Source organism: Chelon labrosus (genome assembly GCF_963514085.1).
Source record: "Chelon labrosus genome assembly, chromosome: 13".
NCBI classification, from domain to species: domain Eukaryota; kingdom Metazoa; phylum Chordata; class Actinopteri; order Mugiliformes; family Mugilidae; genus Chelon; species Chelon labrosus.
This window is the reverse complement of record NC_140346.1, coordinates 13834656-13862640: the sequence shown is the minus strand read 5'-3', so window position 1 is coordinate 13862640 and position 27985 is coordinate 13834656. Positions and strand designations below refer to the sequence as shown.

The window sequence follows — 27985 nt, the reverse complement described above, 5'->3', positions numbered from 1 at the left end:
TATTAATACTACGGCCTGCTCTACCTCCACCAATTACAAGGACATGTTGGATTATACCATTTTGCTGTCTTTCGTTTTCTGTCTCACTGTTGTCACCCTGCTTTCTGTCTGGGTTTCAGGCTCTGGATTCTCCAAAGCGCCTAAAGGTTATTTGGATTGTTATTAATACTATATAAAGAAAACTGAATGGAATTGAAATTCAGTAACATTTTGGGATCCAATTTAGTGCCATATGGTGCTGATATGTGATAAGTTGATATTGTTGACTGTTGATATAAGTTGGTATTTTTAATGGCACAAAACACCACAATTTGTATTGTCAGTATCACCCATCTTTAAAACACATATTGAACAATGCTTGTGGCTTGCTGACAGCTTATATTGATTTATTTTGTGTTTTGGTTTTTGGTTGTTGAAGATGTGGTTTCATAATATACCGGGGTGCTCTCATTGAGTCTGTGTGGCTCTAGGTCTGAATTGAGCGGGGATACTCAGACCTCGTTATTATAATTGCTTGCAATTCCAATTTTGACTTGGCATACCATAATATTAACTTACTGATACTGACTTACCAAGAGTAGTTTTATTTTTCTCTAATATTTCATATTATTTGATCATGTAATCGTAATAAAGAAAAATTTAACACCTTCGGTTAGAACCTTGCAGTACATGGATATACACAGTACCCCAGGGTGGCCAAGTAAACCTCTCACGCTAGCTTTACCACGTTCACTAGAACACATCTGTTGTTATTCATAGCTGTTATTTTTTACAACAAATGAATCAAGAGAGTCTTTGGAAATCTCACAGCCGCTACAGTCTGCAGCAACAGTCTTTGCCCAAAGTGACCGTTTCTGTTGAGACAATCTTTTTGTATTCTGTGTTGTAATATACTGCAGCGGTGGTAGTTGGAGTAGTGAAATAGTGCGGCTATAGGATTGTGTGTGTCTTGTCAGCATTTATGTAGCACAGTGGGACTAAGAGAAACAGTATTTCACACCTCTGTATGTTTTTCTCAGCATATTGTGGACGTGACAATAAACACGACATAAATGTTGAATCTTTAAGTCACAAAAGACACAAAGCTTCTTTTATTTTTAGTCTTGTTGAAAATATGCCCATCCCGTAACCAGAGCTTCTTTATTTATTAACTTATTTGACATCAGGAAAACAAGCTATGAGCACAGTACTATAGCACCACTAAAGGTGATAACAAATATTGTCTGTTTCTACATCCTGGAGATGTGAACATTAGCCTGAACCTTTAACCCATAACACTGAGCTCTAAATGCTGGGATGTTCTGTAGGGTGGAGGGGAAACTGCAAAGCTGATCATTTTCTCATTGTGTAATGTTCCCTGCACACAGTGCTGTTATGTATTCATTTTGGATGAATATGACAAACTGAAACTGAGACAGCTTCACTTAGGTGTCCAAAGCTTGTACCCTTAATACTGTTTATGAGCAGAAGAGGGAAGAAAAATATGATTTTATAAGCCAGACATTGTTCCAGAGAGGTGTTTCAGTTGGCTCCGCTTGACGATTATTGGTGGTTGAGTATTTGCATTTGCATGTTTAATGTACTTCTAATTCTTGCAATTTGCATAATAGCCCTTTGCAATCCATCTGAAGTCACTTAGAGGTAAGGGAGTAAATGACCCGCTAATCTGCTGTTTCGCTGCATAATTTTCCCATTCCCACTGATGGCCTTGGTTGGCATCCATTGTAATAGGCCATCTGATTAGTGATTAAAATGTTTACTGGTACATGGGGAAATAGAGCCAGGCAATAGGCCACCTCCGAAGCCTCAGCGTGCGGTTGGCTTCACACAGGGAAATGTTCTTGGTGAATTCTGGGAAGTCAGCAAGTGGGAGGTTTACAGATGCAGGATACAAGCCAATAAGATTATAGGTTTTATTAACACTTATCACATACGGGTGAATTTACAATTACTGCAGAATTTTTCAATGCAGTGTGGATGTTGATTAATGTCAAGTCAGTATTAGTTCATTCCTAGTTACATTGGGGAAAAGCTAAACTGAAATGCAAATGTGTAAAATGTGTGTTAGATTGTGAGCTGTGCAGTATTTAAACAACAGTTATGAGGATGAGTGTAACCATCTTCTGTAGCTCCATATGCAGATGAGGTAGACTACTCTCTGGTGACAGAAATCGACATGCTTGTGTTCAAATATTTGACCAGTGTCAATGACATTTGTCCTCTTCAGTAATTCTGCTATTCTGCAAAAATTATATTCATGCAGTGAGAAAAAAGGTCCCACCGTATTGAGAAAATGCAAATGTGTGAAATTTACACAGTTAAACACAAAGGCACACTTTTGCACTTTAGAATTTAGATTTATGGAAACTGCTCTTTATTGGTTTCGGCTGAATTTTGTCTGGTTTAATCGCCCAGTTACCTAACTGAACATGAATAAAATAAATGATTCCATGATGCTTGAAAAATCTCCCCAGCTGACTATATCAAATACAGCAGACAAAGCATACAGTCATCGTGTGAGTGTGTTTAGTTTACCATGATCATTTCAACACAGCTCTATAAAGCGGATTTGGTCTGTGACAGGAAGCGTCTGATTCGGAAAGGTGAAAGGTCATAGGAGGGCACTTCTCCCAGGCTGAGTTCAGACAGAATCTTGCCAATGAGTGGTCCGAACTTGAAGCCATGACCTAAAGAAAAGAACATTGTTGTTCTGTTATATTGAGCAAAGCGTGTACGTAGGTCATCAAACCAATTAAGACGAATAAATGTCCTAATGTAAGCAAATGCCCTGGGCCTTGTCGTTATTAAAAAGCCTGCCTCTCTGGGTCTTGGTCTGAGTCAGATGACAGGTTTGAGCCCCATGAGTAAAGAAGAAGAGCAAAGCTGTTGCAACGTCTGTTGCTGGGCATCTTTTCAGCTTAGTGAACCAGGACAAAATGTTAAATTAAGAGAGATTTATGCTTTCTCTGAGTAAATGGCTTCATATGCTTGAGCCCAAGGGTGAGATGAAAGACCAACTATTTTCTAAATGCAGCAGCTTGGATCTCTTTGTTGCTAAGGTCTAAGAGGTAAATCGTGAATGTCAACAGGGCTTGAGGAATGCAGCACACTGCCATCTGACAAAGGTCTTGGTGCTCCTGTGGATTCTGCCTGGCTTTGAAGTTATAAAAGCTTGGCTCTGACAGTTGGCCATGTGAATTTTCATCTTGCCAAAGAAGGAGAATGGAAAACCTCAATGGATGGCCAAACCCACGGGGTGACTTGTAGCCATGGCAACCCCACCAGTGCTTGCTTTAAAGCACTTGTGCCGGGCTTTGATGACAAATGCACGTAGTGAAAGGGGGAAGGCAACACATTTTTTTTCCTGTATTATGGATAAGCCCTGTGAACTTCTCCAATATGGCTCTGAGCTGCTTCTTCACTGCTGCTGCAGAAAGCTGGGGAACGAGCACATGCATAATAACACTGGCTGCTAAACATGCATCATCCCAGTAATACTTATGATTAGAAAACTTTTTCTGAATGCACCAATATATCACTATGTGTTAGGGTTAGAGTGGAAGAGTCACGCTAAATATGCTGGAGCATTAAATATTTATATTTATGGAATGTAATAACCCATTATGAACTTAACACTGGCACCATCATCAAGTTAACATTCAAATTTTGCCTAAATGATAGCAGGTTTATAATTGTGAGAACAAAACTCAATGTCTACCCAGTAAAAAGCCTTCATCCTGGAGGGAAACTGAATGTCTGTTTTCAACAGATTAAAATTTCACATTGTTTCAACACTTTGGTTTAAGACAAATACATCTTCACTAGCTGGTTAGTGTTAACTGGCGATAATAACATGCTAACAGGCTAAACTAAGACATCAACATGACAGGATACATAATCTACATTAGGGGTGTTCAAACTCATTTTAGTTCAGGGGTAACATACAACCCAATTTGATCTCAAACAGGCCAGACCAATAGCAAAATATCCTATAAATAATGATAACTCACTTTCCCCTTTCGTAATTTCTTAAGAAAAAAAAGTGCAATTTCTGCACACTGCTGCCATCGAGTGTTTAGTTCTGTGTCTCAGTGTTGTGTTATATCCACAACTCTTACTAAAAAGGTACAACCCCTAGTGGACAAATTGAGTATAGCAGACACCTTTATTGAAAAATTGCAGACTGGACCAGATTGGATCCTCTGGCAGGCCAGTTTTTGTCCACGGACCGTATGTTTGACACCCCTGATATAAGTACATTGCACAAATGCACAAATATACAAATGTACCCCTAGTATACACTACTCCTACATGATCAAACACATCCGCTGGTCAGTGAAGTGGCTGAACCTTCTAGTAGAATTAAAACAAAAAAAAAGATGAAAACCTGAAAATAGGCAATGTTCACAAATTAAATAGCGTTACCAATGTTAATCCAGGTTGTTATCATGAACAGCAGTAGTGGAGCATATTTAGATGACATAAAACAAAAGTTGGATTCAAAAGAAAAGCCCTCATTTTGAGTCATCATTGCAAAATTATTAGTGTGCAATCCATTTGTCCAAGATGTTTTTTCCATTTTAGCCCTGTTATCCCAGCAAGTGAATTCTCCTCTGAAAGTAGAGGGCCGTGAGCGGGATATTAATTACGCTTATAATTAGGTAAAGGACACCACTGCATGTAGACATGGATGAGCGCCAAGAGACACTGAAGGTAAGTCTAGCCGAGGAGAGGTGGAGCCGAGTCTGCCTTTCTCCGCCATGTTAATTAGAGGAAAAACATGAATGTAAACCCAAAGAACAGGTGCTTTCACCTTTCACAAAGGACAAGAACATCTAATTAAAAGTTAAGGATCTACTGTATGTCCCTGGCGTCCCCAGCTAGACTCTGAATATTCTGCAGCCAAGGTTAAATTAACAAATTGGGGGGGCTTCAGGGCAAAAATAATTGTTGTTGGGCCCCTACTGCGCCCAAAATACATGTCAGCTTTCATAACCAGTAGTCTAAAGAGATGGTAAAATGAGTAGGCAGAAAATCAATGTAAAACCAATTAATTATAGTACTGTTATTAGTAGTAGTACGAATAGAACATGTAGAAGTCTATGGGACTAATGATTTTCTCAGTTTTGATTTGCTCATAACGCCATGTTCCAATTTAGCTGTGTAGAAATCTATCTCTGTTCCTTATAAGCAAATATTCACAGGTATTTCTGATATTTTATAGACTTTATGCTGGCAGGCCATGTTTCATATAGGTAGACTGTCAGCAGGTGCGATCAGCGCAGTACAACAATTTCGCCATGTCATGCACATCGAGCTGTCGCTACAGTAAAACCAACTGATGAAATGGAAAAGCATATTTTAGTGAAAACAATATTTGTATTAATTTAAAGTCTCTCTTACAGATGAACGGCTGGCTCTGTCCTTTTCTGCTGAGAGCTACATCTACTGATGGTAACTACTACCTCTTCTTTTTTTGTGTGTCTAGGCTTCACATACACTACTCACTGAACACCGTGTTCCTCCTCGATGAGGAAAGAACAAGTAATGCACTTTACTGCTGTTTTTGTGCTGGCACTCATCAGCACACATCTGGCGTACACGGTGCCAGAGACGCTACTCTCCACTCTTCCTCTTGTCGAGTGGCTGACATTTTCATTTTGACACTGACATTTTCTACTTCACATCACTGGCTCGAAAACACAAGACACTGTATGTGTTTTTTTTTTAGCAAACTATTTTCATAGCATTTTGCCTGTGACAAATAATTGTGAGGTTAAGTGGGACATATAACTCACCTGTCAATAGAAATCCAGGTGTTTCTTTCATTCTCATAATGCTTGGACAAGTCCAACACTTTGGTCCCAAATGAATAATTATAATACAACGGTTGTCATGGCATTTTGTTTAGACATTCATTGACATTAACATTGTCACTGCTACTAATTAAATAACATTCAGAGCTATTTATGCGCATCTTGCATTACTCTAAAGCTACTGTGTTGTTTTTTTATTCATTTACTCATATCCACAGTGATGTTTGAAAGCTGATAGGAAAGTATCCTGAAAAATGGACAGGATTTTGTATGGTTGGCTCAATCAGATGGGCTCAAGAACTCCCTGCTTTAAAATAATCCTTTAAAATAATCCTGTAATTTATCCCACAGTTTGCATCTGTCTGTCCAAACTCTAAAATAATAGCATTTATGTCAAACACCATGATGTTAGTGATGTTGTTCTTTAATCTTTTTGATACACTGTGAACAGTCAGCAGTTCCTCATTTCATTCTATTTCAATAGATTTCGACATAATGAACGTTAACAGCCTTGACTGATGGCCAAAAACTAGCTTTGTGACCTTTTTGTGATCCTGGCTTCCAGGTGATGTTTGTGCCACATGTAAAGAAATTCCCTTTAGGTGTTTTTAATAAATTGTGCTTTTATGAGAATGAGACGAAAAGACAGACAACCAAAAAAATAAATAAATAAAAATTCACCAGCTGTGACCAGGGCACAGACATAATAACCATTAACCATAATAACATAATGACACAGATACAGAGATATGAGATAACATGACATTTTCTGTTGCCGCTCTCTCAGCTCATGAGGTTGGATTTGAACTCCTGTTCGACCGGCAGTAGCCATGCTGCTCAAAATGGTCATCGACTGTGTATGAACAGCAGTGATTTCGTCCATTTATAGGACGATAACTTTCTTTTGCAATTTACCCAGTCCACATGGGGCACTCACGAAAGTTGCTGTGCAAAATTTTAGTTTCAAATTTTCTTCTGGTAATGTTGTTAGTCAATTATAATAACAATCTTAAATGAATTCTCTATAAAAATATGTATAAAGAAGAGTTATGTTTTAATAGGATGGGAAATGGCTATGGTATTGGGATAATCTATCCTAACACTCAACTTTAGATGATCCCAAACATGCAGTATATTTTCTTTCATTTGTTTGAACTTGTTTAGTGCTGCATTGTGCTGTACCTGAGAATCCTGCTCCAATCACGATGTTGCTGTAGGTAGGGTGGCAGTCCAACACAAAATGACGGTCAGGCGTTAGCTGCAAAAACGACAAGACATGAATAGTCCAAAATGAAAATGACAGTGTTTAAATTCTTAGACAAACACGCAGCTCTTGTCCACATTTATTCAAGAGTGCTCCAGCACTCTTACTTCTGTCTCTTTATTCCAGTATTCATTCCTCAAGGACACTATGGTGATAAAAGACGCTCTAAATAGACCAAACAGAATCAAACACCACAGAATTCTCCATAATTCCTCAGTAACAACCTGCAGTAAATTAAACTTACACACTCCACACAACCGTCCAACCCGCTTACTAACAAATTTCCCATAATCCGTTGATGATAAATGCGCTGTCACTGGCTGGCTCAAGAGGAAACAAAGCATGCAGTGTAAAGAAAACAGGGCAAAGTCTTCGGCCCCAGAGAAGCGTCTGCAACAATTATGACAATATGAGCATGTTGGGCAGGAAACAACAACACACCGGTAATTTAGCAGATGGTTAGAAGTGGAATGATCTTCTGGGAAGATTGAAAGTACACAGCAAATAAATTAAAACATAACCAGCAATCTGCACAACAATTTCATATACTGTATCTTGTATGCATGCGGACATTTTGCACTAAGGGTCAAAGGGTCAACAAAATACATCCATTCATTCATTAATTCATTTTCTGTAACAGCTTGTCCTGTGAAGGATCGTGGGGGGTCAACGAAATACAGTTTATTAAGGAGTGTCATTGCTATGGGGTGGGGGTGCCTGGTCTGGTCTAGGTGGGTGTTACATGTCTAAGGAACATCAACACTTCTCCTGTCAGAGGTTTTAATGTTGTGGGTGATGGATCAAATAATTTGGTAATAGCACAGGGGCACTAGGGGTATCATAAGCAGGTTGGAAGATTATTATTCAGGCAGGAACGGATAACTATAAACCATAACCACCTGGCAGGATGGCCGTGCAGTGTGTGACCCGTACCGTATAAATGCAGCTCTCTACCACGGCAGGTATAGGGACCAAGCCAGGGAAACAGCGGGTAATGTAACGCTGGAGGATGTCAAGATCCGTAACGTCTCTCTGCTGGTCTCTGTGGTCTGGGTCCGTTGGGGAGCCAACATGGTAACATAACTGCACACAAATGACAACATCAATGTTAGATCTACATGAAAGACTAAAAGCGTGGCAAATCTGCATTGTTTAAAGAAAAAGCATTGGCAGTAAAAATAATATCCTGGTATTACAGTATATAACGTCATGTTTTTCTTATTGTGTTGTGTGAATTTCTGTAATCTGCATGTTTTTATTTTGTTATTTTTTTCTTAATACTGCATTTGGACATATTGTATTGTCTAATGCAAGGCGTGCATTAGCTACATCTGCTACAGTCTTTACTGTCATTTTATAGACAACTCCAAAGACGCATCCTGCATCTCCACATTCAGTTGCCTGCTGCAAACCCACTTCCACCAGTAGCACTTTATTCAACAGCTCCTCTCTACAATTATCACGCCATGATGCAGTGCGGCGAGGAAGGTTGCAGACAGATAATTGCACCAGCCTGTTTATGCAACGCTGGATTATTTAGACACGAATGAGGTGACGTTGCAGGTAAGTGCAAACAACTTAATAGAGGAAGAAAGAAATGTTTCGGATATCTGTGTTATTTATTCAGACTTCCTTTGCCAGATAGAATGGCAGTCATTCAAATACTGCAAATTTACAAAGCTGTTTTTTGATGTGCTGCTCCCGTCAGCCAGGTTTGACACATACAGTCTCACCCAGAGACTAGAGGCACAGCAAGGAGCCTGAGGGATTAAAAGAACTACAGATTTTCTTTCTTCAAAACACTACCTGGCAGATTCATGCTATAAAAGAAGAAAAAAAAAAAGAGTAATGGCAACAATCCTCAGCTTCGTAGCGTTCATACAGTAGCTCTGTGTCTCAGAGTGACTAATGCAACACTTCATTACCATCTGTCCCCTTGCTTCTTTGCATGTGGTCTGTCATTAGAGCGTGAGCTCCTGCTAGCCCACCATAATATCCAAAATAGGGATGTGCCATCAGATGACGTCAACTCCTCCTCGTATTGATGTACGACAAATCACATTTCACAGCAACGTATCTGTTTTCAAAGTGGTCAGCAATAACCGCAGCAAAGCAATAGGAGCATCGATGTGGGGAGGAAATACGAAAAAGCGGAGAATATACTATAAAATTAAACATCTCACAAATCAAAAAGAAAATGTAGAACTTATGTATCTTTTACATTTGCATAACCAGAAATAATTTAAGAATCCACAGTTTAAGTACTTATCATGCATAGCAACCCATTTCAGGGTGATTTATTTTATTAATATTAAACATGTATTAATAGTCATGAATTCTATATCAGCTGAAAGGAAAACATTTGCTCAGCGTAAGAACTTTTAATACCATTATGATGCGCTACTTTTCGTTTCAATATAATCTCCTTTCGTCCACTGACCGGGATTTATATTCTGTACTTTTTTGGCTTCAGTTCTGTCACAGAGATCTATGGAGGGGAAGCGCAACCAGCAATATGAATTAAATCCTTTTCCCCAGCAATATTTTTTTATTAATCTGAACTGGCAATATTAAAAGTCATCTGAATTTTTCTAAGTTTAATATTAATTATTATTAATGACCATGTTTAGATGTTGGCTGCTGCTTCTTTTGTCTGGCTGTATCAATCAATACAGCCAGACAATCAATCTGAGAGTATGAATTGTAAGTGCCGCTGATGCACCTACCACCCCAGGAGGTGCTGTGACCATCCTACAGTTAAAACGTGTTTAAACAGTTTAATGCTCTACAAATGAATGAATGCTATGGTGGCTTTAATGGCACATGATATTCATTAATTTCAGTGCCGTTGTGAGCATGTGCATAATTTCCCCTCCCTGACTAGCTACTAATTACAACCCCCTCATAAATGATTGGTTACTCTTGCGACAATCCCTCTAGTCATACATGAAATGACTGTTTAACTCAAAATTAAAACAAATAAGCTATTAAATATTAAACTGCAGATAAATATGTGAACACAGATGTGTTGAAGGATAACGGACTGGTGAATGTCTTTTTCCATCACCTACCTACTGTAAATCTGCTCATAAAATCCTGCCGATGGTATAAGTGTGGTATAGAGGACTGTCTACAATCGTCTGCATTAATCTTTTCATTCTTTCTGAATAAACATACTTTGAATTTATGGCCGGCAATATACCAGTAAAACCACGTTGTGAAACTGCTTCAGTCAAACCCCTTTTTGCTTTAAAGACAACACTCCCTGCAATCAAGCTGCTGAGCACACAAGGTCTTTCTAAACTTGATAAACTACACTATCCTCCGACATGTTCAAACGGGCTTCTTGTGATTTCAGCAGTGACTGGACGCAGAGCTCCCCTGCACATTTTTTGACTGATTGCACAAGACCTACTTTGGTACTTTATGAGTCACATTTTTGGATCTTTTGATGCTGTCTGCATGTACCTTCATGCGATAAAAAGCTGTTGAGCACAGTCCTGGTTTACAGTCAATGGTTTAAACTCACACGTTGTATAATAAACCCAGTAAGATACTACTACTGTGACATACCTTCATCAGCCCTGGGTACTCGTTGGATGGAAGGCCGTAGATATGCAGTTTGGACTCCATACCCTCAGTCTGAATGAAGCAGGGAAAACGCTTCTTCACATGATATGAACCGGGAACTTTCTCCTTCCAGTAATACACATTCATCTTCGTCACCTGCAGTAGTGCAACAACAAAACCAAGTGGAATCCAAGTGCTGGCCAAACCTTTAAATATGCACATGCATAACTGCACATACTCCACCCTCAGTCAAATAAAAGGTGAAAATTAGGATTTAATATAATGCACATATGCATGTATAAATTATGCACATGTGAGATTTGCAATAAAGGACGCGTTGTTAAGGAGCTTTCAGAGGAATGAACTAACCCTCTGTACACTCATTCCGTGTGACCATGAAAGTCAGACAGAAGTGCTCTGGTGAGCCAATGACCTTAGAGCCGCTGCTTTTCCAGCAGTCCACTCAGGCATGGCAATCCCCAGCTCCCCTAGCCTGCATCTTGCCTGAATAATGCAATTCCAATATCAACTCCAATTCTGCGCTCTAAAAGCTGTCTGCTTGTTTTCCCGTCACCTTCTCTTTTCAGGCTGTGTGGCATATTGCAAGATAGCAAAGACTCCCTTACTGACTTACGCCCCTAAGCTGAGTAAATGTGGAGGAGAAATGCAACTTTGAGTGGGCTTTTAAAGGGCAGGCAGGGCAAGATCCACCCAGTCGGATGCAGTACTGGGTCAGTATGCAAAACGTGCAGCCAATTCTACTCTGTAAAACATACACAAACACATGCATACCACACACTAGTTTTTGGTATTAGCTAAAAGGTATGTTAGCCTCCTTAAAACTAATACCCCTTAAGACATCATTAAAGTGTTGCATATACTGTCCATGACACAAAGTGTTTAAATACCTCTAGTGGCAACTGTAAGCCAGTGTGGGCCAGCAGCTTATTAGCCCAGGGTCCAGCAGTGATCACCACCGCCTTGGCTCGATAAACACCAGAAGAGGTTGACACTGTCACAAGAGGGCCAGGCTTGATGTCCGTTACCTTCTCTTGGTCTCTAATGACTCCGCCTAACTTCTGGAAAAGTCCCTGGGAAATCAGATAAACAGGCATGTTAGCATCTACATCGCGTGGCATGTAGACAGAAGTTAAAATAATAATGTTAAACGGAAAGACAGAAAAGTTGAGGTAAATGCTTGACCCCTCCTTTGCTCTTACTGCAGTCATCCTGCCGTGGCTGTGTGGTGAGCTGCCTGCTAGCTCAAAAGGCATAATGAGTGAGTGAAGCTAAGTCAGTATTATTATCAGAATGCAACAGTCCTGGATACGTTTATTTGCAGCAAGATGTAATTCACTTAAGCAAATTTGTTAATCATAGATTGGGCATTGAAAAAGAAAGATGCCGTGTTGTAGCAGTTAGTGTGGTTGCTTCCTCAGTCAAGTAAGTACACCAGACTGGAAGCCTTTACTTTTGGGTCCCGGCAGTTTCCCGGCAGAACATTAAATTGTCACAAGATGGTCAATGTTATTTACTTCTCCTGTCAGTGGTTTTAATGTTGTAGCTGATCGGTGTATATTGTAATGTGTGAGAACTTCAGTTACAACAACCATTTTACTATATGATACTACATTGAAACTATTCACCTAAATTTTCCCAAACTATACTGAACACAATTCCTTTCCTAAAAGCATTATAAACATAATCATGATCAATATAATTTTTTAAAACGGAACAATTACCAAGAAACTTATTCCTCTGAAGTAATGTCACTTAATTAAGAACATATAATGTAAACTATGTGGTTGCATGAGTATTTACCTCCTTTTAAGTGACCTAATTCAACAGAGGTCCAACCAATTGATGCTGGTAGTCTCGCAATTTGTAAAATGGAGATAATGTCTGTACAGAGCATGTGTCTCAAGTGACTGTAATATGAAGACACCTGCTTCAAGAAGGAGACTAGTGAGGGAGGTCACTAAGACACTTAAACTCTGAAGAAGTTAAAAGCTCCAGCAGTTGAGATGGGAGACACTTAACGGCTGTTGCACGGGTTCTTCACCAGTCAAAGCATTAAGGGAGAGTGGCAAAGAGACATCAAATCTCGACTAGAATTCACCCAAAGTGATGTGGGAGACTCCAAAGTCGTTTTGGTGACGATATGCAATGGCGGGCACCAAACACTTCACATCAGCACAAACACACCATCCCCAAAGTGAATAAAAGGATTTTTTTGTGGCAGGATCATGCTTCACTGCAGTAGGCCTAGGTGACTTGTAAAGGTAGAGGGTAAAACGAATGCAGCAAAAAACAGAAAAATCATGGAGAACAATCAGAGAAGATTTATTGCCCAACGACACAATGACCGAAGCAGAATCACAGACATGGCTTAAAGAGAGCAAGGTTGAACGTTCAGGAGTGGCCAAGTCAAAGACCAGACATCAATCTAAAACAGAATTTGTGGCTAAAGTTGAAAAAGGCCAGATCCCTGTGTAACCAGACAGCTTTGCAAAGAGGGATGGAGTAAAACTGAAGTGTCCAGGTGTACAAGGCCAAAATATATTGATCATGCTTCTGTTTATAAAAACAGTAAAAGGGAAAAGCATTCAAGGGGTAAATGTTTTTTTTACTCAACTCAACTCAACTTTTTTTAGAGCACTTTAAAAACAACCACAGCCAAAACAAAGTATGATTAAATTACTTAAAGTCTGCACAGGATTTAAAAATTAAAGCTGTTGACTCTCACACCTGAATGAATGAACTACCTACAACACTGTGTAATAACTGTAGTTGGACCATGTAGTAGAAACATGTCTTTACAGGTTCTCCCCAGTCGAACCTTTGATTTGAAGAAGCTGTGAAGAAGCTGGCTGCCAAGGCCCAGAACACCCTTCAAAGGGAATCATCTCTCCATTTGGGGTTATTGACATTTACACAACCCCGTACCAGCTGCAGGAGACGCTGAAAAGGCCGGAGGCAACTTGCAAGGTTTGTAGACTTGTTTTCCTTACAGCCTTAGGACTCCCAAACCTAGGCAGCTAATATCAGGATGTTGGTGTGCGCTGATCACACTAGCGTTGCTCAGCTTAGTGAGGCAGTTCATGAGAAGAGAAATGGAAGTGATGAAAGTAATAAAGCGACAAAGACACGACTCTTATATTTTTTCTGATTGTTTTTTTTTTTTTTTATTGACAAATGTTGCTACCTGCTAGTATAGAGAGTTACCGACTTTCGCACTGGTGCAGAACGTACAAGCTAGGCAGCCATAGTAGCTGACATAGCTGTAGTCTTTGCTGTGCACTTCAAGCACAACTTCTTGACTCAGGGGCTGCCAATATGAAGTGCTGCCAATACGGCCTGCCTTCATTGCTGCTACTTCTGTGGTGTCGTTTTGGTTTGTCCAGACCTTTACAGTGTGGAATCCAGCATAGGATGTTATAGAAGACCCTGAACTCATCGCTGCAGTTACACTCCTAAGGATCAGCATTAATGGGGTTCTCACAAATTCTATTGTATTCGAGCTGTGGTGTTGTTAAGGCAGGTCCCCCTGTTTTTCCATGTTTTTGGAAGCTCAACCCCAATATACAAAATTTAAATATACTTATAGAATAGTATAGTATAGTATAATATACTTAAAGTGATAATGAACTACAAAACTGTCATCAAGGAAAACAATGGCTGCTGTCAGGAATCTAAAATCTAAAATATATGTACCTTTGTTTAAATGGACATAATTCCATGTGTTATTTAATGGTTTTGATACCTAGAATGTAGAAAATAGAAAAATAATGGGAAATCTTTGAATGAGCATGTGTCCAAATTTTGCACAGGTACTGTACTGCAACCAGTGTTATGGTTACGTGGGCCAATGCCACACATGCTTATTACAATACATGATGAACAGCAAGTGGAAGAGCTACACTGTTGATTTAATTTTGCTGAACAAGCCAAAGAACACTGTGTGTGCAGCCGCTTAATGAAAAAGGAGGATATGCAGTTCAGTAAACGATGATCACAAACTTGAACAGATGAAAAGTATGAGTTTGAAGATTTTGTTGAGAAAACTGTAACTAGACAGATCAAATACAACGTACTAAAAATAATGTTAAAGCAAGAGGCTATTAAAAAGCCCCAGCGCTAAGTGAACAATTCAGTAACCTACTGCTCACTTCAAGCTTTAATTTATTTTTGACTTCTGCTTCACAAAATGTGACAGAACGATCTGGCCAGACTGCAACTCACTAAGAATAACAAAGCAAGAGTTTTGTGCTTGACCTGGCAGCCATGGATGAGTCCGTTCTCCTCCAGTGCTTTTTCTCACTGCTGACAAAGTCCAGTAATGTGAATTTATTGCTGAAAGATACTGTACTCCTGGTATGAGGTATAATTAAATTAAACCAGTGGGCATAAAATATGTTAAATTATCCACTTCTTTGTATTTTTCCCGACCATTCTCTATCTGCTGCCATGAAGTTTCTGCTTTAACATTTTATTACTTCCACTTCTCAGATGTTTTTCATATATGTGCGCCGCAGTTCAGTGGTAAATTCAAAACACGGCTTTCTGGCACTGAGCACTTTTAGATCTACCAAGAACTCTAAATATATTTGACATTTGAAAACTTTAGATATAGAGTGGTTCATTAAAGATTGAAGGTGATTTATTGCATTTATTACTAGTTGGAATTTTTTTTTTTTTTATAACTCTGCATATCAATTTGGGCAACATTATTAAAAGAAACATTAACTAAGGCAGCCGGATGCTCGGACAGAATTCATCATGACATCTGTTCCTGAAGCTAACAAGCCTAGGGCTTTGCCGTGTGGTTTTAAAGCTGTACCTGTGCAGTCTTTAGTGCGCGGTCAGCATACAGAACTCCAGCAGTCACCTCCACCAGTGCGCCGTCGCCCTCAGCCAGGTTGACATGGGGGATATGCTGGTTGAAGTTGTTGTGGTTTAGCACCACCATTGGAATATTGTTCCTCTCCATGGTGTTCTTTAACAGCTGGTAGCTCTGACTCTTCTCCGGCCCCATAACCAGCATTCCGGTTTGTCTGTGCGGGGGAGATCAGGGGAGGAAGCTTTAACAGGTCATTGCTATGTTACATTGTACTAGTGTTGTTGGACTATTCAAACTCGGTGAAAGGTGGCAGTTCCATAAAATACACAAACAAAACAAAACCAACAGATAAAATACTGATAAAATATAACAGCAACATTCACGGCTAATTCTTAAATCCTTCCTTATTGCATACCTTTTTAGCTTTGCAGGTGAGTTTGGTAATATACCAATCAGACATTATGACCACTTTCCTAATATTGTGTAGGTCTACCTTGTGCCTCCAAAAACAGTTCTGACTCATCAGAGAATGGACATGGGCCTTCTGAGGGTAACAGAATGTTGTTAGTGGGGGTCTTTGGGTCCTATGGGTTGAGGGGAGGGTCCTCTGTGGATCAGGCTTGTTCCAGTACATCCCACAGATACTTGATCAGTTTGGGATCTCGTGCATTTGGAGGCCAGATCAACACCTTGACAAAAAACGTGGCAAAAAACATGCTGTTTTTCATGTTTTTTTTTTTTTTTTTTGTTCCTGAACCGTTTTTGTGTGTGTGTCTGTGTCAGGCTGCATCCTGCTGGGGATGGCTGCTGCCATCAAGGAGTGTCATTGCTATGGGGTGGGGGTGCCTGGTCTGATCTAGGTGGGTGGTACATGTATCCCAGCAGAACATGTATTGTCACAAGACGGTCAATGTTATTTACTTCACCTATCAGTGGTTTTAATGTTGTGGCTGATTGGTGTTTGCTGAAATATTAGAGGTAGCAAATTCATTCTGGGCCCCAGTTTGCATGATTAAATAATTTCTTGCTTTTATAGAAATACCAACTTCACCTCCGTTACAGTCGCATTATTGTTACCATATAAAGTGATATAACTTTATAGACTACACCTACAGCTTGTATTAGAGGAAATGCTACATGACACCTGAGAGAATGGTCAGACTGAACGCATAAAGAAAATCTAGCGAAGATGAACCTTGAGTTTACAACGTTTCATCAGAGGAATAGATTTTTTTTTTTTCATGTTTTCTGTTAACCTTGTTGTTTCAATTGCCTGCCTTGGAAATGTGTTGGATGGAGTTGCTTTTGATACCGGAGCTTTAATTAAATTTGTAATTGAAAAGCAGGAGCACGGTGCTCGAAGGCAATCGAGGAGATTCAAAGATTGTAGATACTCTTACTTATCTGAACAAAAAGCATACAGTTGTCTTTGTGTTAATATGATATTGAAGTAGTACTTCTAACTGCATTGGTGCAAACAACCAGGCAAGATCACCACCTTGGGATTGTGTTGTTAATATTGACAGTTTGTTTTATAATGGAATTGGAGTGACTGTCTTGACCCATTAAAAGTAAAGTCAAAACAATTCATGAGATTTTGTTAGGGTTTGGGAACACCGTAATTACTTTGCTGAAAATCAGTGTCATTATATTCAATAGAAATTATGACCACAGTATAAAAGTTGTAAAAAATGACTTTTTTACCACATCAGCCTAAAACCCTGGTGAGGAAGATATTAAGTTCCTCATTGTAAACCATGAGGAAAATATTATTATATATTTTTTTAACTATGGCAGTACTTATCAATCCACCACTTTTGTCCAGACTGAAAGGAAACATCTAATATGTGTGAATGTTCAATTGCTGTGTAATTTGACACCATTATTCAAATGGGAAGCCATCATTGTTTCCTTTAGTGCCACCAGTAATTTGACCCTGTTGTGTTTTGGATGGAATATCTCAACTATTGCTACAGATTTTATACATATATTTAACTTGGCTCAGACATTTATGTATCTTTGCCTGAAAGTTAATGCCCCCCTGGCTTAATCTAATTAAATTATCAGCTTTTAAGTGAGATTTCTAGTCAGTCTGACCTGTAGCTGTATGGAGTGACTTTAAACACATTTGATTTGGGCATGATTAGAAAGCAGGTAAATCAGCTCTTGGTCTCTTCATAAACTATTTTGTTGACAGGTATTGGTAATGCTATATGCATAGAAGAACAGTCTGAATGGAAGTAATAGAGACTTGAAGATGTTGTGACCCTTTCTCATCTTGGGGCACTGAGTTAAAATTCATTTTGAGCTTGAAGAGTGTGTAGTTCAGTTTCCTGAGAAACTGAGGAAGAAGAGTCAAGGAGACAGAACTCTAAAAGCAACTCAAGTATTTATTAACAAAACCGAACCAAAACACCCCACGCGCACACACACACACACACACACACACACACACACACACACACACACACACACACACACACATATCATAAATGCTGCCAAGTTGGCTGCTAATAGACTGGGCTTTCTCTCCTAGACCTTGTACTCTCTTCCCTTGAGCAAGTGGAAGCAGGTGCACTCAGTCACCTGCTGCAGGAGCCAGGTGACTGAGTGCACCTGTTTCTGGAGAGGAAGACGCACACATGAGACATGCAGAAAACTCAAGGCAGGCAATGGCAGGTAATGCAAACAGCAGTTTGAATATTTAGCTAAAAATGGCAGGCTAACTTGTTTATTTATAAGCGGTTAAAATCATCTTGCCCAATGATAGGTGGGACGCCGGAGCCTATCCCAGCTATCACTGGGCGAGAGGCTGGGTACACCCAGGTCGCCAGTCTATCGCAGGGCTAACACAGAGAAACAAACAACCATTCACACCTACAGCCAATTTAGAATCACCAGGTACGCTAACACGCATGTCTTTGGACCGGAGGAGCTCCACTGAGCTCAGATGAAGTGACTACGTAGCTGTTAATCTGCATAAAAACCGCCCAAACGCTTTAATTTGAAGAATATGTAATTATAACTATTGTATAATTAATCATAATATATTTAATGGTGATTTCATCAATTGCCTTAGTTTTGCTGAGAGACAAAAGCCCAACAGAAACAAATCCAATGATAACACAATATGCTGTAGTTATAAGTGGTGGGCAATCTGTGAAACCAAGACCCTCGTCTGTAAAATGAAAATCAAAATGTATATAGTAAAAGTATCTAAACAGTGACATTTGACTCTATGTCATAAAACCAGTGGACAGTAATGCAGCAGGTCACGGCAGCTCCAAGTTATTGAGTGAGAAGTTATGAAACAGGGTCTGATTCAGTCAATCAACTTGATGGATGGCTTGCTTGCCCTTTGCCAGCAGTGTTTTCTAACGGTTGCCGCAACATCTGTCAGCGGCCATGAGGCACAGACGGACCCAGCTAAAGGCTTTAACCATTCATCAGAGAATTTTTATGACCCTTTCCCCCTGGGTGTGTTTACGAGTGTGTGACAGAGGAAGGAAAGACCATGCAAGTGCATGTAGGCTCATAAATATAATACTTCGTCTGGCCTGACCTGACAAATCAGGTGATCAGAAGCGCAGGTTGAGCTGGCGGCTGTGCGCAAACGGCGTCATCTATGTGGAGAAAGGAAAAAGGCTGATGGGTAAATTTTAGCTCAGCTCCTGCTCCCTTTTTTTTGATGGCCCCATATGTCCCAGAGGCAGCAGTGTAGGAAGTGTGGAGGCATTGCTCACACCCGCCTTGCTTTGCCATTTCTCATTGTGAGACAGTTTTTTTTTTTACCATCCCAAGGGCACAGGTGGCCTTCAGGTGCAGACCCATCAGTCATGAGCTGTTGATGGTGGAAAAACACTGCGTTTCTACAGAACATTGTGTGGGCGTGGTTTAGCCTCATGAACCATTACCCTGAGATATGAATAATGAATCAATGTGTTATTCACCTCACTGGCTGTGAGAGCAGGGCTGTGCAGAGGGAATTACGACCAGGAAAGTGAAAGTGCTGCCGGGAGGTTGCTCACAGTCTGAAGCCACCGTTCATAACCAACAATTCTTTGCTTTTTTTACGAATGAAAAACAATGAAAAGCACCTGCTCCACATTCAAAGCTATAAAGAGGTGATTTAATGATACCCGAGGTAATGAGAAAGTCATGCATTTTTGGCTTCGGCAGATTGAGCTGATGCTGTTGCCCGCACATAGCACCTTGAATGTGACAAATCTCTGTGTTCCGGTTATGTTCCGTTTAATGGGTTTTCTTTCTCTGCGATTCTGCTGACTGCTTTACCTGTACAACTTGACACCCGCCTCCCTTTCGACCTGAGCCCACAGCTCAAAGCACTCCCGCATCATGTTGATATAGAAGTCCTGCTCGTAGGCGTAGCGGATGATGCGGGTCTGGCCATGAGAGCTACCTCTGGTGTGGGGCAGGATGAACTGGAAAAGAGGAGGAAATCTGGACTCAGGATTAACGCACACTATATATACACTAAGCAGGCATAACATTATGACCACCTTTCTAATATTTTGTTGGTCCCCCTTTTGCTGCCAAAACAGCACTGACCCGTGGAGGCATGGACTCCACTAGACCCCTACAAGGTGTACTGTGGCATCTGGTACAGACTGTATGCTTAAAGACTTAGAACTAATCAACCTCCAGCCTATCATGACCAGGGGATCAATAACCCTTTCAAAGGGTTGATAGTGATATCTGTGAGTTACAAAATAACTAAAAATGATAAGATACACCATGCCCTCTAAGGGTTCTTTGTACTCTTTATATTTTGACATGACAATAAATAAAGCCTTGCATGCTCTTTATCTTAATGGTTTTAAAATAATAAGGAGAATTTGAAAATAATAAAAAAAAGTTTAGATTTCACAATTTTTTGTCTGAATGGGAGGGGCCTCCTGGAATTTTTTAACTCGGGCCCCAATAGACTCTAGAAATCGCATCTGGCTCTGACCACTTGCAAATGCTAATACTGAATCATAGCCATAGTGCCATCAAATGACACAAGGAAGTTATAGGGCGTCTGCTTTTACAGATTAACCAGATACGCTTTAGTTAACTTGTTAAACATTCATAATGCTGACTAGTAACACTTTAATCTGACGTTGTTGCCATGGAGATGCATACTTTGCTAGAAAACAGTGATCTGAAATGCTAGAAAACACAAATTGTTTTAAACTGCATGTTTTATGGGTTTTGGTCGTCGGTATGGCAAAATATTAACGCCACCCACTTAGGTTTTATTCATGGGTTTCATCAGGTCCCTTGCCACAGGTGTTTTAATCAAGAACCATGCAGTATACATTCATAATCTAGGTGCTTGATTTTAAACACCTGTGGAAAGGGACCTGGTGAAACCCATGAATAGGTTTAAAGTTGGGAGGCTCATGTAGCCATACCCTTGGCCCTTACAGGAAATCAATCATTTTTATTTGCTCTATCATTTTTTTTTTTGTTTTTTTCCAGTTTGCTGCCTTTGTAGAACAACTTCAGAAGTAACAGAGAAGAGACTGCTAGCAACATTAGCTCGGCCAAAAGGTGCATGTGAAGGGGTCATCAGGCTGTTGTTGGTGTGCGCTACCATCCCATAAAAAATGGCCAGTGATTAACTGGCTATTGGGCATAGTCCAGTGGACTGCGTAACTTATTTTACATTAATTACTCTAAATGCTTGGGCTATATTAGTACTGAAATATGTTATAGAGTGGTATAGCATACTAAAAACATATTTCTAACAGCTATTTTTCTTAAAAATATGTTGCAGAAATCCCATCAGTATCATCTTCTGGCCAAGTTGTAATTTTAACACTGGTGTCTGCTCTGATTTTCACAGATGGTGCATCCCTACCTAACTGGTTGTAGACACAAGTGTGATAAGCGTAAGTATTTTTACTAGATATTCTGCTTCACCTACTGTATACAAAATTGTGCTGCTTGCAAAAACACCTTAATAAAGGGGTGCTAATAAATCACGTAAATTAAATTTTCCCAACTTGGCTGAAGCAGCACCTTGCTTAAACTAATGAGTTAAGTTACGCTCAAGTATCTTGATGATCGTGCAATATTCCCTCCACCTGGAATGCTCTTATTATTTATTATTATCAATGCACGGATCACAACCGTTTCCTCCTGCAAGACCAGCCCATTCGGTGGATTTCCTGAAACAACACAGTTTAAGTCCCTTTCAGTTCGATTTACAAAAGGGCACCATCAGAAATAGTAAATAAATATTCCCATTTTTTTCCCCCCCAGATCCCAGAATAATATTTGCAGCAGTGATGATTTGCATCGACTGCCTCACAGCTAACTGAATAAATGAAAAAAAGGGGTCGTCACGTCGCAGCGGTCTACTGAGCACATATTAGGTAACACAGGAAGCCGAGCCAAGTAATGTATAAATGCCAAATAATGCCAGCTGCTGCCTGCAGCCCAGTGCAGAGCTGCAGACAGACACAACTTTCACAGGTCATGAACCCAGCCCACACAACCAACCGAGGCACACAGCTATCCAGCCTGATTCTGTTTTTTCTCCTCACTGTCACCATTGCTGGTCAAGAGGGAATCCCTTTAATATCATAAAGTTTTGATCTTACTATGTATCTACGATATTACTATGTGCCCTGAAATGACATGTTATGTTTTGGCCCTAGATATATAAAACTGAACTTAACTGAATTGATATACTCATGAATAAACTGAATTAAACAAGGGCAAAGTGTAACAACGTTCACATAGTTAATCAGTGTAGAGCTCTGCAAATATTCTTATGACCCATTCCGCTTCTGCTCTGCTATATCTCAGAGGGAAATGTTGCACAGTTATCTAATGTCAGTAGATAGGAGTTACCCGACTAATACAAACATTCAAAAAGAACACATTAGGGTGCCTTATAGAGTCCAACAGAATCTGCACTTTGAGCTGAAATAGTTAATCACTTACTGACTAGTAAGTGCTTTAAATCATTTTGTGTAAAAATGCTAAACATCTGTGGGTCCCAGCTTGTTTTGTGATGTGTGGATTCACTTATTTTTTCTTTGAATTATTTCATTTCATCATGCAGTGTTAGGATGTCATGAAGGTGACAGTCTCACTGTTCTTTGAAGTTTTACAAACCATAAATCACTCAGTCAGTCAAAAATATAACATATAAATCCATCATGAAAAAATGCATGTAGGCTTGTAAATAAATTACTTTCTTCCCTTTTTTACATACTTGATTACATTTCTGTGATAATATGCCTGTTTCAATTCTTCTTAAGTTACCTTCTCCATGCATAACTTTTTTACAGTGTGGCATTTTATTCCAATAATAAAACAAAAAGTTTCTCAGCGTCATGCTGCACTGGGAACAAACCACATGCAGTGTGTCTGGACACTTGAGTGTCCCCTCCAGTCAGTCCAAAGTTCTTGACAACACTAAATCTAATGGCACAAAACCCTTGTGTGTGACGCACCTGCTCCAGCAGCAGAGTCTTCTTGTTCCTTTTTGCCAGCTCATAGGCCGTGAAGGAGCCCTGGACACCAGCCCCGATTACTATGCAGTCAAAGTCTCCGCTGGCAGACATGTTGGCTATATTAAGCAGCACTTACACACAGCATACACAGGCATGCCACTGCTTTTCAGTGCGCTCCCACAGATCCGCCCATTTCAACAGGAGGAGGAGTGACAAATAAAACATTAGGGATTTGTGCCCTGAGTGATGCCTCTCAGGAGTGTGGCGTATACACCACTCAGACACAGACCCATTGAGCTGAGTTAGAGTTGTAGATTCCACATGTACGTGGTCAGGAGTACATAGATAGATAGACAGTGAAATGTATTTTTGTACCTGTAATGATTGCACATAACACACAAAGTAAACAATATAAGTGTAAATGTAAAACTGAGAAAAATAAAATAAAATATAAACTGTAATATAAAATGTAGACTGTAAACTCGAAATGTAAAGGGGGGGGGGGGGGGGGGGGGGTAGCTCGTATATATACACACATTTACAGTATTGAAAACAGCTATGTGACTAAAGTGCAGTGGTGCAGTGGTATTTAAGTCCGGTTAAGGCTCAGAGTTGAGCAGTCTTTGTCCTCAAGCAGCGGTTGGTGTGTGTGTCTGCACCGGTGCTACAAGGCAACACGGAACATGGCAGGACACGAGTGTCTCTCAGTCACAGTAGGGAAAATAACTAGGGCCGGGACTCGATTAAAAAAATTAATCTAATTAATTAGAGGCTTTGTAATTAATTAATCGAAATTAATCGCATATAAATATTTGACCTGAGAACAGTGAGAAGTAATTTTTTTCATATGGATTTTTAGTATACCATTGAATAATGACTGAATACATAAGCTTAAGCAACAAAATATTGTTTATTTTTGTTCAACCACGTCCAACAGACCAGTGCAATTTTGCCATTAAGTGTAGCAATAGCATATTTAGCATTGAGGTGATACTTGAGGCTCGATGTGCTGCGGTGATACGTGAATTCCTTGTTGCATAGCAACCATGCTCTTATCGACGCTTCCATCCATTCGTTTTTTATAACTAAATGTCCCATCCACGGGGCCAACCAACGCGGTTTCATCAGCTTCTTCGTTCATGTTCACGGTTTGTTGTTGTCTGAAGTAATGAACGCTAGTTGGTGCTCCAGTATAATCGGTCCGCCGAAACTCACCCAGTGAGAAACGTTCCGCGGTGCAAAAATAAGTGATTAAAATGCGTAAAAAATGTTTAACGCGTTATTTTTGTGTAATTAATTAATCTCAATTAACGCCTTAAAGTCCCGGCCCTAAAAATAACATTTGTTAGTAAACATGATGACGTTTTCTAGTGGGCGGGGCTTAGCTGGAGGCAAAACAATCCACACCAATACCTTAGTTAACTCTAACTAGCAGTTTGTGTATTGTTTTTGAGAATGGTGGAAGAAAATGAGAGTTTGTTTATATCTGAATATGTATGGCCACTCACTACCCAGGACCGAGAAGTGTTACTTGAAACACAGAACCTGTGCCGGTAATATTCTGAAGCTGTCCATATTGACGTGATTGATGTGATATTTGTGAGTTCACAGTCCAAATATGCGTCTGTGCAAAGGCATATTGACGATGTTCCCAGGTAGGCATACTTGTATGTGCCGCAGATGTAGTCTTATAAAATTTGCATATTGTGGAATGAACAGAAATTAGGTTACATTGCATAATATTTTTGCAAAACCAATAGCATATGTTAGAGTTAGAATGCAGCCTCTTCCCATATTGGTTTCAAATTGTAAGCCCATAGGTTTTTTTGTTCATTTTAAAAATCATAAAGTATTTTGAGTTTGCACTTATGAAAATAAAAAACAGGGTACAAACAACTTACAAAGTCCTCAAACTTAATTCAAATACACTGTTTTGTGGCACAAAATGAGCAGTGGTATCGGGGAAGAGCAGGCAACATAACAAAATACCCTGAGGTGCCAATCATAACGTTGATGTCAGGAAACTTGTTAAACATGTTGAATTAAAAAAACAAAACAAAAAAACAAAACATCATGTATACCTGCCTACAGTACATTGTGTTCATGTTACTAAAAGGCTACAGTCAACAAGCAAGAAAAAACACACGTCCTAGCTAGGTGGCTAGATGGAAATGAAGGTTTTCAACTCGCCAGTCTGGCTAACGTTGCTATGTGCTAACAACAAAAATGGCTCGTGCTAACAGCGTATTATGCCCGGCACGGCCTCCGTGTGGCGCGCCACATTTACAATATGATCGGCACTGCGGTATGCCGCGTTTCCATCTGGGCGTCTCTCACGCTTCAATAGATGAGTTTTGTGTGGTGTAAGCTTGTTACGGCCCTAGTGCCTCTATGGTTGTTTTGGTGTGTTTGTGCCTCTCTCTCTCCCACTCTCCTCCTCCAGGTGATCGCCCCTCCTCCGACCAGCAGCCGTTCCCACTCAGGTAATCAGCTGGTCCTGGTTAAAGAGTGGAGGAGAGGTGCGGCCCAGAGAGAGAGAGATGGTGGACCACAGTGGTGGAAGTGTGAGGTTGATTTTGCTTATTGGAAATCAGAACGGTGAAGTACTGACTAATCTTTTCTGTGGAAAAGACAGTAGTAATCTTTCTTGGTCTTTTGCCTGTGTTTTTTCCCCCCAGGTGTGGTGGCGCTTTTGGTTCGTTTTGTCTTTCTTCCCCCCAGGTGTGGTGGCGCCTTTAGTTTGTTTGTGGCTGTCGGTCGTGGTCGGTTGGGTTTAGTTTTGTGACCAGCTGCCTTAGTTATCATTAGTATTTTGTTTTTGAATAAAGAACCATTCCTTTTACACACAGTTATCGGTCTCTGTGTCGCTTTCCTTTTACCCGGAAACAATTTTCTTTTGTTTTCCTCCCTTCATCCCCTGGCTACATACTCGGGAGGTAACAAAGTGGGGGCTCGTCCGGGATCACATTGTGAGAGGATTAGGAGATTTGATTGGCGGTGTTTGTAGCCTGGTTCTTTGTTTGGCACGGCTTCCCTGGTAAGTGTAGGGGAGTGTCCAGCTAAGTTGCTCACAGCTTATCCTTCGGGCACTCATTTATTATTTTGCCTTTTTTATTTTCTGGAGTAATCCTGGGTGGGGATACAATTCCCTGGCGGGGGTAGGCGTTTCGGAGCTTCGGCTGCCGAAGTTTGCCTTTAAAGCTGCCTCGAGCCCGGCACGCTCCAAGAAGACAGACAGGCTCAGTCTTGGATAGGCAGGGTCTGGGGAAGTTGGTGTATAGTGTGTGTGTCTGAGTGGTTTCTTTTCCTCTCGTGTGAATCTTTGTGTTTTATTACATTGGGGTTGTAGAAACACTAAGAAAAATGTCTGAGAATTTCAGTGTGGACGCGTTTGTTGCTGCACCGTCACTATCTCAGTTAGATGAATGCAGGATGAGTGACTTGCACGAGTTGGCGACTCATTACAGCATCTCGGTGTCTCGTAGCCTACGTAAGGCAGAGTTGAAGGCCACGGTGGTGGAGGCCCTCATAGAAAAAGGAGTGCTTGATGAATTCCCGTCGGTTTCAGGCGAACCGCAAATTGGTCGTACTCCCAGCACACGGTTTGTAGCTGAGGAAGCGCATGTCACCTTGCCTAAATTTGACCCTATGTCTGTGGAGTCCTCTCCTGGCTCAAGACTGGATGCTCGGGCGAGGGTGCGTCTTGCTCGTCTCCAGTGGGAGAAGGAGAAAGAGGAGAGGGAGTTTCAACTTCGTCGTGAGTTGGAGTTGAAAAAATTAGAGGCAGATACCACAGTAAGAATGCGAGAGCTAGAGCTAAAGGCTAGGGCTAGCCCTGTGTCAGCACCGGTGTCACAGTCATCTAGCACAGGTTTCGATGTCGGTAAAAATATTCCCCTGGTTCCTGTGTTCCGTGAGTCGGAGGTCGAGACTTACTTCAGCTCTTTCGAGCGGATAGCAACTGCGCTGGGCTGGCCGCAGGATGTGTGGGCACTGTTGCTACAGTGCAAACTGAATGGAAAAGCCCAGGAAGCTTGCGCCTCCCTTTCCACAGCAGACAGTTTGAGTTACGAAAAACTCAAATGTGCTGTTCTGCAAGCTTATGAATTGGTGCCAGAAGCATACAGACAGCGGTTTAGAGGTCTGAAGAAAAGTCAAAATCAGACTTTTACTGACTTTGCAAGGGAGAAGAGTCTCCTCTTTGACAGATGGTGTGCAGCTTGCAAAGTATGTGATATGACTTCATTGAGAGAACTGCTGCTAGTGGAGGAGTTTAAAAATTGCTTACCTGAGCGAATAGTGACTTACCTCAATGAGCAGAAGGTGTCCACCTTACAGCAGGCTGCCATTTTAGCGGAGGAGTTCACGTTGACCCACAGGAGCAGTTTTGTCAGGTATGACACATCTTTCAACCGTAGCTCAACTCAGAAGCCTACCTGCCCACCTGTTAGCGCTCCCACCATTAGCGTTCCAGTACAGCGGACGAAAGGTGAAAAACCATGTTTTTATTGCTTAAAACCAGGTCACTTAATTGCTGATTGTGACGCTTTAAAACGCAGACAGCAAGCGGCCCTGGTAAAACAGCCAAAGGGGGTTGGCTTAATTAAAACTGTTGCTTCGTCACCGGTTGACCAGCTTCCACATGTGGTAGGACTTGATGACTGTTTCAAGCCATTCATCTCTACTGGTTTTGTTTCCCTCACCGGTAAAGTAGAAGATCAACGGCCTGTAACTATATTAAGGGATACTGGAGGGTCGCAGTCGTTAATCTTGTCCAGTGTGTTGCCTCTGGGAGATACAGCGTGTGGTGCTAGTGCCATTGTACGAGGAATCGGGATGAGTTTCGTACCTGCCCCTCTTCATTACATTCATGTCCAGTCAAAACTAGTAGCTGGGTTTTTCGCTGTGGCTGTGCGTTCCTCATTTCCCATTGATGGTGTTGATTTTATCATGGGCAACGACCTGGCGGGTGGCAAAGTGTTTCCCACACCGGAGGTGGTGACAGTGCCCATAACTGACTCTT

At 40.7% G+C, this 27985-nt stretch overlaps 1 protein-coding gene across 1 annotated transcript; it reads right to left on the bottom strand.

Moving 5' to 3' along the window:
• Positions 1 to 655: 655 nt before the first annotated feature.
• On the bottom strand, positions 656 to 23216 carry pipox (pipecolic acid oxidase). Its single transcript, XM_084559417.1, has 8 exons — positions 22963 to 23216; positions 19784 to 19932; positions 15491 to 15704; positions 11559 to 11741; positions 10654 to 10806; positions 8014 to 8163; positions 6999 to 7074; positions 656 to 2687 (listed from the first exon to the last, which is right to left on the bottom strand). The coding sequence occupies exons 1-8, from the start codon at positions 23071 to 23073 to the stop codon at positions 2557 to 2559; spliced, it is 1167 nt and encodes a 388-aa protein (XP_084415543.1). The 5' UTR covers positions 23074 to 23216; the 3' UTR covers positions 656 to 2556.
• Between the last annotated feature and the right edge of the window lie 4769 nt (positions 23217 to 27985).